The 11,985-nt window shown below is 38.1% G+C and overlaps 1 protein-coding gene across 1 annotated transcript in view; it reads left to right on the top strand.

Annotated features, from left to right (window-relative positions):
- Window positions 1-530: 530 nt before the first annotated feature.
- C8B (complement C8 beta chain) overlaps window positions 531-11,985 on the top strand; it is a gene marked incomplete at both ends in the record, with an annotated part of 31,932 nt that continues 20,477 nt past the window's right edge. The window contains 3 exons of the mRNA XM_081325989.1: window positions 531-619; window positions 5,686-5,842; window positions 9,654-9,789. Coding sequence (XP_081182115.1) covers window positions 531-619; window positions 5,686-5,842; window positions 9,654-9,789 — 382 coding nt within the window. The remainder of the gene's footprint in view (window positions 620-5,685; window positions 5,843-9,653; window positions 9,790-11,985) is intronic.

Below are 11,985 nucleotides of genomic sequence, written 5' to 3'. Positions count from 1 at the left end.
ACTAGGGAAGACAATCCATAGCTTGTGTTCTATGATTAAGAAGGCCCTCACCTATCTACCAGATTGTTCAGCTTCTTCCAACTGCAGCAACCTCAATGAGAGCCTCCTAACAATCTTACTACTATGCAGATTTATGTGGGATTTCTTTAGTGCTAATATGCTTTGTTTCTCTAGGAGGCTGCCCAGAAGAAGCAGAATCACATAAACACACACACACACACACACACATGCACACAAAGAGAGAGAGAGAGAGACCAATTTGTGTACCCTTATGGAACCCTAGGACTCCACATAGTTTAAGGCAAAGCCAATAGAAGCTTTTTATTTCTCCGACTTGTTCAGACAATGTCATAGTAGGCCAGCAGAAGGCTCTGTGCTACAAGCAAAAAAGGCCATTATCATCTGGTTTATCTTCTGTTTGTCTGGTGAACAACCTGGCTATTAATCTGCCTACACAACTGCCTTCAGACACAATAGCAAAGTGATTAGAAAAGGATGCTACAATAAACTAACTATATTACTGTAAAGCTATGAGCATAACATCTGTGATGTTTCTTTGCCCGGCAAGAATTTTTCTAATCTGTGCGGTCATAAGCTTCGCAAATTTCCACTGCTCCAGGTAAGTCAATATTGTTTTTTTAGACAACTATTAGAACAGAGACATGATAGATAATGGTATTTAGTGTGACTTTCTGCGATTTTTAATGTTTTTTTTCCTAGTAGTTGAGGCATTCATTTTGGAGTTACTTATGACTTAACAAAAGAAACCCACTATATTGAAAGTATTGGGTTGCAAAGTGGCATGGATCTTAACAAATGTGTTACCTATGGGACATCGAAATCTGTGAAATCACTTGTCAGTAAAATATTATACCAAAATGGATTCAGTAGTACATCAACAAGATAGATTTAAATTTCAAGTCTGACACACAAACACAAATAAAAATTTGGATGTTGTATTTAGCATGCTTTTATATTCTGTCTTGTCATACTGATGCCTCTAATATGTGCCAGAATTTATTTATATTTATTTTGTCCTAGTTTTCAAACAGTTATCATTCCAATAATTTATGTGCCTTTTTTTTCTTGAAAACTAAAACTCCTACAAATTAGCATAGCAGGTTAAGGTATTTAATGTATATATATTAAAGTATATATAATTTCTTTCAATAGCTTGCTTATAAAGCCAGCACTTAAGAGAAATTTGATCATTGTAATATAAAATTAATATAGCCGTAAATAGCATCTATGGTAAATGATTTACACAGCTGAGCCATGATTTCTCTTCCTTTCCGTATATTCCTGTTTCCATTTTTCTCTCCCCAAAACAGACACTTAACATACTGTTATCTACTGGATATTTTTCTATTCTCAGAGGTTTCTTTACGGTCTAGCTTTCCTTTCCTTTTTCTTTTTCTCTAAAATTTGCTTCAACTTCTATAAAGTCTGATTTTTTGGCAAGTGGTTTTTATGTCTTTCTTTGTTTTTTCTGATAGTTGTGGTTCTATGGCTTCCTTATGATATTAATAGTTCCCTTCGAGAGCTGCATTCATGATTCCAGTCAAGCTGCAAATGTGCATATAACACAGAGCAACCGATAGAGGAGTCAGCTATGGAAAAATGGTGGCGTATTCATTGTCATTCAGTTGTTATAAGCAATGATAGGAAAATGAGGAACTGTTAGATCACTGACTTTCTGCTGCTGCCAAAAAAAGGGCTGTCATGAATAACGGCAGCTACCACTTGCTCAGCCATGCAAAACAAAAAAAAACATGTCGATCTGCTGATTTATGGAGGGCTTGAATCAGGACTTGGTGTGTATCATGGCCTCTGAAGAATTCAGAATTCGAAGTTCAACAATATCAAAATCTCCAAACAGACATGCTCTCCTGTTCTTTCTGAACCATCAGAAAACACAATTGCCATTTTATTCTAAAAGAAACAAAATCAGAGTCCAAGCAGACGCGTTCCTCACAACTCACCATAAATCTTCAAGAACAGGAATGGCCAGCCCATAAGTCACATATACTCCTTAGGTCCATTTGAGTGCCACCTCTCAGCCCAGCTCACACCATTCATATTTTATAGGAAAAATGCTAATCTTTTGTGACACCCTCATTTTTTGTTAAAATGGCAATGAAAATAACTATTAAGTTTCTAGTGTGCTTAACACAACTATTTCCCTCAGGTTCTCCCAAATCAGATATCATTATGTTAATATTGATTTAGAGTTGCCTCTAGATGAGATGGGTGGCACATAAATACAATAAATAAATAATAAAATATTTCCAGCATTCTTTCTTTCAAAAAGATCCTAGTATTTCCTTAGAAAAAGCCCATTGCAATATTTAAAAAGAGAATGAGAGACAAGAATCGGACAGAGACATTAGAAAACACCATCCAAACACCATGAACACCAACTAGCAGTCAGGAGATATGATGAAAAATCTTTAATTTCATAACACAGGGACAGATTCAACCATCATTTCAATTGGGAAACTCTGAGCATCCTAAACCAAGTCAAGTCCAAAACTTCCAGAGAATTCCTAGAGGTCTGGCATTGTTCTGTACCAGCCTGCTACCGGCCCTGCAGCAAAAGCAGGGACAACCCCTTTACAAACGGCAAGAGGCTGGAATAAAGCCTGCCAAATTTATTAACATAAAACAGAGCAAGACAAGACACCAACCATGAAACAGGAGCTATGAAACAGGAACTATCCAAGCGGTTGCCTTCAGCAAACCAGCCCTCCCACACATTCCCCTTAAATACAGTTCAGGGCGTGGCCTCTCTCTGCCTCCTTCCGAGGTGCCCCATTGCCTTCCTCTGTTTACTCCTGATTGACTGCCTCCTGCGTCGGGCGTCCTTGAACAGGGCCAGCTGTGGGTCATCTTCATCCACGCTGTCAGGCTCACACAGCTGGGTCTCCGTCGTGACCAGGTGGGAGGGGCCTGGCTGAGGGCTCTGCGGAGCCTCAAAGCCATCATCAGCAAGCTCTTCAACACCCCCCTCCTCCTCCTCTGAGTCATCCGACCCAACTGCCGAACCCACAGGCTGACCCTGAATCACAACAGGCATTCAGACAAATCAGCCATCAACAGACACATAGAAATAAACTGTAGGAGATGCCCAGGCCGAGCCCGAGGGAGGGGTCAAACGCATCATCAGTCATACCCACAAGAGATCTAAGTCAAGCCCACCTTGAATTCCTTCTATTCTTAATTCCCACTAATTTCCCTTGACCGTCAGTAATTCAGATTCTTGTAGAGATCTAAGTTTAGAGTAAATCTTTATACACATTTGAACTGCCTAGATCTCCTGATTTCCCTGGTGTTTGGCGTAAACAACATCTACATTCCACTCAAAGAGACAGTCAAAAAACCTAAAAGGAACATAAAGAGCAAAGCACCTCCTCACCAGTAATCAACACCCAGATGAGCAGAAATTTACAAAAAGATTATCACAAGATTAACACTACATCTAATCAAGAAGTAAATAATACCCTAATTAAGGAACTACCAACTCCAAAAAACAAGCTAACAGTAAACACCCTAATCAAGGAACCACCAAAAACACTCCCACTAACACTGACAAAGCAAATCCCATTCCCTTCTAGACTGATGATGTTACCTAGTTTGGTAATGAAACATCTGCAAGATGTTAGAGCAGGGGTGTCAAACTCAATTTCATGGAGGGCCGCATCAGCATTGCGGTTGCCCTCAGGGGGGCGGGTGGGTGTGGCCTGGGTGGGCGTGGCCTACTGGGTGGGCGTGGCTAGAGTGTGTATGGCCTACTGGGTGGGCGTGGCCAGCTCTACATCGTTCGCATCAAGGGTGCCTATGGGGGCCTGGGCAGGAGTGGGACAGATCTGAGGGTCTCTGGCAGAAGGAGGGTCTCTGGGCCAGGGCCAAGGCAGTGGGGGCTGTTCCCTCCCTGTTTCCAGGATGGCTTTGCGGGCCGCATGAAACCACTTCGCAGGCCGGATCCGGCCCCTGGGCCTTGTGTTTGACATGTCTGTGTTAGAGAGCACCAAGGAGCCCATACTATATAAAAGAGGAAAAGCAGAACTGGGCAGGGCTTTAGTGAGATTTTTCTCAATCATCGAATCTTATTGAGCTATAAAAAAGGACCACCACTTAATCCAGGACCCTGATTTTGTTTCGGTTCCAAAAGAAACCTTTGCCTCTTTTTCCTTCTATTCCGAATGAACAGTTTTCTCTGTGTATCAATAAAAATTCAAGAGTAACCAAAAGAATTAGAATATTATCAAGGCAGGAAGATGACGATGAACTTGATGATCAATATCATGATCATAATGCATAGTTGGAGTATTGGACCAGGATTAGAAAAACCCAAGTTCATCATTATGGGCCACAAAAGTTTCTTAGATGGCTTTGGGCTAGTCATTGTCTCCCAGCTCAACCAATTTCACAGTGTTGTTCTATAGAAAAGGGGAAGAACTCTATACCGACTGAGTTCCTGAAGAGAAATATTTATAAGTGTGTGACTCTATTTGAAAAACTTACATCCATTTTGTGTAGATAGAGTTTTTCTGTACCTTCAGTAAACAATGATATTAGAGCCTTGGTGGAGCAGTGAGCTAATGCCTCCTTAAGTAACACCAGCTGCCTGCAATTAGTGCAGGTTCGCATCCCACCAGGCTCAAGGTTGACTCAGCCTTCCATCCTTCCGAGGTAGGTAAAATGAGGACCCAGATTGTTGGGGGCAATAAGCTGACTTTGTAATAATGCCGCTGGGGGGGGGGGGGCGAAAGCCCTAATAAGCAGGCATATACATAGAATGAAGGCTATTGCTAAGCACATTTGATTTGTGCTTAGATTGTAAGCCGCCCTGAGTCTTCGGAGAAGGGCGGGATATAAATGGGATTAAAAAATAAAAATAAAAAAATAAATATTCAAGGCAGGAGATAATAACAGAATCTTGAGTGCCTGACAGCTGTTTCCTCTCTTTTCTCTAATTTCTTCATCATCCCCTTCTTCTTTCTAGAGCTAAGAAGAACAACTACTGCATAATTTCTTCAAGGCCATCTCTGTATTCTTCTACATATGTGGAGCTGGGTTTTCAGCCAGCATTTCTGCATCTCCATATCGTATATTCAGGAAAGTTCCTACCATGTGTAACATGCAGAGGATGAGTTAAACAATTAATAAACCTCAGTTGAGCCATGCTTAGGTGATGTCACAATTGTTCGGCCAGTGGCTGGTTATGACTTTAAAGCAATACACAGAAAACATTGAGGCTGGTTTTATCTTCTAATTTTCCTTTTGTAGTTCTTGTTCTTCTTGTTTGAGTTTCATTTACTTTTTTGTTGTATACAAATGGCGCTTTGTCCAATAGTTCACACATTTTCACTTCCGGTATAACAGATAGAGTATAGTAGTAAGTGACCAGAGAAATGGCCATCTAATTGATAACCCATTGTTGGTGAATTCTTCATCATATCAGCAAGCATAATCGGCATCATGTAGTGGAGCTGTTATGCACAGCATTTCCTGTGCCCAGTGTGGGTGTGCAGCTTGACCTTCATTGCAAGGGGGCATTGCAAAAATAATAATAATAATAATCCTTGGAAGGTACTTCGAAGTGGTTGACCTTGAGTGACGGGAAGAGAATAAAGGATATAAATGGACATATGGTATACATATGCTTTCTCCCAATTAATGTAGTGGCACACAGGATGATTCTCTTCAACTCAATAGAGCTAATGTCAATGTGACCAAAGGCAGATGGCGCCGCTCTTCAAGCCAGGTGGTGCAGCCTATTGACTGTCTTCTTTCCAGTTGGTCATCATGGACTGCTTGTGATGCTTGCCAGAAAAAAAGAGTAAGTCTGCTTGGAGTCTAAAGTTAGTTAACTGTTTAACACATGATTAATTCTGGTATACTAAAATGTGGAGCTTGGCACTATAAAACTGATCGTTGTCATGTTCCTTTTGGTCTCACCCACCAATATCCCTGCTTTTAATATTCATTTCTTCATCTTTTTTCATTCAGCTGACCAATACCCTGGGCAGATGCTTCCCATGTTGACCACAGCAACACAATACAGATGGTCCTTGACTTATGACCATAATCAAGCCCAAAATTTCCATTGTCAAGAAAGACAGTTGTTATGACCCATTTTACAATCTTCCTTACCATAGTTGTTAAGTGAATCACTTGCAGTTGTTAAGTTAGTAACATGGCTTTGGGAATCTAGCTTCCCCATTGACTTTGTTTGTCAGAAGCTCGCAAACTGTGATCACATGACCCAGTACATTGCCAAGTGTCCAAATTTTGATCACGTGACCGTGGAATGCTGCAATGGATGTAAGCCTGAAACACAGTTATAAGTCAGTTTTTTCAGTGCTATTGTAACTTAGAATGGTCATTAAATGTATGGTTGTAGGTCATGGAATAACTCTATGCAAGGATCTATTTGTTGTAATTTTCTTCTTCTTAAAAGAAATGAAATAAAGTTAAAACAAATACAGTCCAGAAACAGGAACCTTGGTTCCTCTGGTGAATTCTCTAAAACTGTCACATTTATTCCTCAGGATTACTCTTCCTCAGTTCCTTGCCTTCTCTGTGACACCCTCAAAGCAGCTCTGTTACCTTTGGGCTGTTTAGTACCTGTATGTGTGATCTCTTTTCAGAGACTTTTGCTTTTCTAACAAAAAATATTCCAATTCCTTAAAATTGTTGATAGTCTAATTTATGTGAATGTGAAAACTTTTCCTTCCCTCAGAAAGTGGTCTCCAAGCATTTTGCCAGCTTTCTTTCCTAAACATAAGAAAGTTCAGATACTCCCATACAAACATGCCTTCTCAAACCATTGGTCTTACAGAATTCCTTCATGATATAGTATAAATACTATTATTTTAATAGTAAAATATTGTAGGCATTCTATCATAATACACTCATAGTAAATTGCAAAACTGCACTTTATTAGCATCCCTTGCTCTCTTAAACATGCAGAGTAACAGCTTTAAAACAAACTGCCTTAAAAGACAAAAGTAACAATTTGTAAATGTGACAGAAGTCTTGAGGAACACTGATTTTATGGTCCTATTTGAACTCTTCAGGCTATATTGCATAAGACACAGAGCCTTTGGAAGGAGCTGCCCTGCCTTCCTGTCTTATCCAGAATGAGGTTGGCAAGCCATTGTATTTTCTCCACTTACGCTGAAGCACTCCTGATATAGAACCCATTTGTGTTAAGTGACCTCAATTTCCAGTTTTTGACTAAGAGATGATGACATGCAGCTTCTCATTTTTCATCTTTTTTTTCCCCCTACCTCGCAAGTGCTTTCCGACCAAGGCTTTTGATTGTTACAACATTAGTGGCAAAATTCCCATTATTTTCAAAAGTGCAGGATAATCTCGTCCTGTCACCACACTAAGACAATCATTTTCACAATACCCATTCCTCAGCTTTGCTCAAAGCCAAAGCTTACATATCATTATTTATCATCATTATTCTTTGTGACTGGAATAGCAGCTCAACCCTTTATGGCCACTAGATTTGATTCCTCCTCTTTGTTACAAGAATAACCTTAGAAAAATAAATAGAGCACGCTGAGGAAAGAAAAGATAATACCGAACAAGTAACTGAGATGGATCTCTTATTTGCAAGCATTTGCATTTCAAGGCTACACAATTTCCAGTACTTTTTCAGTAGCTGTTTAGCAAGGGGTTAGAAATATGCAATCTAACATTTTTTTAAAAAATGGATTTTCTCCATTGCTCCAGATATCCTCCATAGAACTATAGTGAAGGAATTACAGTGAAGGTGTTAGTGGAAACAATTCATTACTTTCACATCTTACAGTCACTCTGTCAAAAAGGTGGATCAGCATAAGGGTGAATTCATAGCAGATGTGAAACTAAAAAAAGGTCCCCATGAACTTATTTGATTTATTTATCGGATTTATATAACTGCAGTTCTCACCAAAAACAACTTGGGACATACAAGAATTTCAGAGTCAGTTTATGACAAGCAAACTAGGTGGAAAAAGCCAGAAGGAAGTCACAAATTGCAGTCATGTGAGGTTGCACTTAATGACTCACAGTGATTTGCTTAACAACCACAGTGGAACTGACATTATGAGTCCAGCACGGTCACATGATGTTTCACTTAACAGCATTGTCACTTAGCAACCAACTTGCCAGACCCAATTGCAATCAGTAAGTGAGAACTACCGGTAAGGTTATCAGATGAGATGGAAGCTTGAACAGAAAAGCAGATGTCATTCAATAAGAACAGATCATGAGATCAAGCTGTTCAAACAATTGCTGCAAGCTAGCATAAAGGGGGAGTCTTTGGAGCCATTCAGCCAAATGGGCTGTCTTGAAAGATGCACTCTGCTTATTCCTTGTTAATCCATAGGGCAAAAGAGAATCGTGAAGGTGTGATGTTTTGTTAGCATGCCACTTCAATGGATGAGCTCTCCATCTTGCTGTCATTATCAGACCAGCTGTCTAAGTAATCTAATTGCTGATCATAGAATTTTTGTAGCTAGAAGCAAAGTATAATTGGCTTCCTCCTTTGCAATCACTTTGTCAGTAGGCAAAATGCTATCCAGAATGCCAGTATGTGATGCAAGTGCAAACTCTTGCGCAATATTTTTCCTCTTGTTTTCTGATATATATATATAATTTGCACAAATAATTTGCACAAATAATGAGCTGTCATAAGTTGACTAGTTCCTGTGGATAAGCCCTGAGCCGGGCCAAAACAGGAATGAAAGAGTTAATTAGCAAGGTCCATTCAAAAAGCCTTGACAAATACTTAAACATATATATATATATATATATATATATATATATATATATATATATATATATATATATATATATATATATATATATATATATATATATATATATATATATATATATACCGGTAGATAGATAGATAGATAGATAGATAGATAGATAGATATAGATATAGATATAGATATAGATATAGATATAGATATAGATATAGATATAGATATAGATATAGATATATAGATATATAGATATATTGCATTTATTACTATTGGAGTAAGTTAAATTCCTAAAAAGTATGTAAGAAGTATGTAGTACTGTCTTCGTCTGTTTTAAAATTCAAGGGCTCTTTCCTAGACAACCTTACTTAGAAGTCAACTTAGGAGAATAAAGCGCTTGATGTATCTTATATTTAGCTTGCTATGAAGTAAGGCACAGGGGTTGAGAGCTACGTGTCCTCTCACACACGTAGAAGCACAGACAGCTTAAACACCAGCATTTCCAAGATCATGGGTAGACCAAAGAATACATGGGATTTTTAATTCACTATGGAACCTTCTTACGATTAAGTAATCAAGGATTCCATTCCCATCTAAGATGTAACTTGCTAAGCTTACACTTTTTTCTCAAAATACCCTTCACATTATACAGTATGCATAGACAAGTAATCCTATATTAATTCAGAATTATTAAAAATCATTTGATGTTACATTCAGAAAACTGCAATCAAATTACATCTCGTATCCCAGAACAAAAAGAGAGAGAGCTCCTTTACATTTCCAGTAGACATGTTGATGTTCCAACTAGCCAAGATCTATACCCATCTGTGATACTTGGCTTTTAATTTAGGAGGGCTGGAATTCATAATATCTATTCTACTACAGTACAGATTTGCCCATCTGGAACAGCCTTCTCAGTTCGGCGGTGACCCGTGTGATTACACTGACAATGAAAGTGAAGACTGTGTTATAAACAGACCTTGCAGTATTCCTCGGTGTGAAGGCTTTCGCTGTGCCACAGGTTAGAGAATTGGAGGGCGGTGCTCCTTAATTAAAAAGTAGTGGTTAACTGCCTATCTGTTGAATTAGATTTCCCTCAAATGGATTGAATGGAATATGGAGGGTTTTTATTATTATTTTCTTGTATGTCACAAATGAATGTTGATCTTGTTTGCTTGGCGGACATCATATAAGAATATGACAGCAGAATCTGTGACAAGAATGGATCACACAGGCAAGTAGAACCAATAGGTGAATAGCCAAAAAGAGGCTATATTTATGGAATCATATTTCTTATCTATCCAATTATTTTGTAAAGAAGTGTGCCTGTTATTAATTCCCCTCACACATTCTCTTGAAAAGGCACATCTAAATGAGAAAAAGGATCACATAATTTCTGTCACATCCCTGATGAACATTTTTAGGTTAAATTAAATCAAATTTGATTGTACATTAACATTTTCAAACAGCCTACATGACAGGTTTTTGAAGGCTTAATTTCTGATCTGATGGATTATAAAATGAAATAAGAAAAACTGTCTTCCCAATCGCTTGCTGACCGGCTATACACTGCTAATTAGAAGCAAAAAAAAAAGTTTTTTTTTATTTTCAAGAAAGACTTTAAGTACAATCATCAGCATTACTTGTGTATTAATTTTCTCTGAGCCACCTTGTGTCATCAACCTTCACTGTGAAACGACAGGGTGGATTTATGAAGGCCATTACTGTTGAGTTTAACATTCTGCTTTTCCTCAATAGTGCAGCAATAGCAACTTTTTTTAGACTTTACCGAAAAAGCTTCAGGCTGGAATTTGCTGTGGTTGATAAAGGAATGCATGAAATATTAAGTTGTTAAGGTCTGTGTGAAGATTACAAAGTGTACGTAAGTTTGTCACATGATCTACTTGAATGCCATTCCGCTCAAGCCAAGGAATATAACAAAGCGGACATATGGATTGTGGGCTAAATCAGATTGGCTTGAAAGAACTACAAACATGGAAAAGGAAAATATACAGCAGTTGTTAAACTGGAGTATGAAAATGTAAAATGAATGTCGGAAACAAAGTTTTGAGAATGAAAAACTCCTTATCAAGAAGAGCTTGAAGACTTGGTTCTGCCAACTCATGTGGGGATCAAAGAGCACCAAGCAAACTTGGCAGTGGTTGCTACCTTGAGGTGGTCCTTCCGCTTTTTCATGTATTTTTATTTTTGTTTGTACTAGTTTTTCCATCCTGTTTTAATTATAATTGTTTCTTTTTACATGGTTTTATGATTTTTACTATAAACATCCTAAGCCACTTAGTGAGATGAGCAGTGTTTAAATTTGATAAATAAATAAAATGTTTAAAAAGATGGTTTCTCCAAAATTCATAGTTGGATAATATATTTATTAGTTTCCATGCATATGTTACCAAAAACCATGGAAACCTTTGAGTTATTCAGGCTCATCACCAGGCAAATGTTTATAAAAATAGATAGAGAAGGGGGGGGGAGTCTAAAATGTAGGCCAGAAGTTTCAACCAGGAAGTCTATAATTTTCAAGACAGTTTTCATATAAACACTGAAGACGGAATGCATTAGTTACTGTAGACTGTTTTTGCTGTTAGGTTATACTTAATGTTCAGAGATGAAGAAAACATTTCCTTCTATCAGGTTTGGACATAGAAAGTCAATCATATTTTTGTAATTTAAAAATCTGGTAGAAAATGGACCAAAAACCATCAGCTGGACTCCATTTACATAGATTTGAAGTTAGAGATAGGCACTTCAAATTAAAGCTTCTTTTAAACAGTGGCCCTTTTCTGTTGTAATATTGTGTCATACTTCATACCAGCATAATCATAATTCAGGACAGATGAAAAACCACAAAGTGTTTCTTTAACACATTACATAGTTAATGTATGGGCTCTGATGCTCCAGTGATCAAGTTATAAGAGCTGTCAACTTCAGCTAGCTTTAAGGATAGTTCTGATTATTCTTGGTGAATGTATTTTAACTCTACAACTGGAGGCACTTTTTTCTCACAGTAGAGAATATACAAAGGAAGATAGTAGGAGGGTTAGATCTGGCAAAAGCAGAAGCAAAGAACTTTTGATTAGGCCAGTCCATTACAATAAAAATGCACAGATGTCAGCTGCCTCCTATCCTTTGCAACACTGAAGTACAGAAACATCTTTTCAAATAAAGATGTCAGTATTCAGAACAGCTTTTGGCTAGA

The sequence above is a fragment of the Vipera berus genome, assembly GCF_964194415.1.
Source record: "Vipera berus genome assembly, chromosome: 3".
NCBI lineage: Eukaryota > Metazoa > Chordata > Lepidosauria > Squamata > Viperidae > Vipera > Vipera berus.
This window is presented reverse-complemented; position numbering and strand designations above follow the sequence as displayed.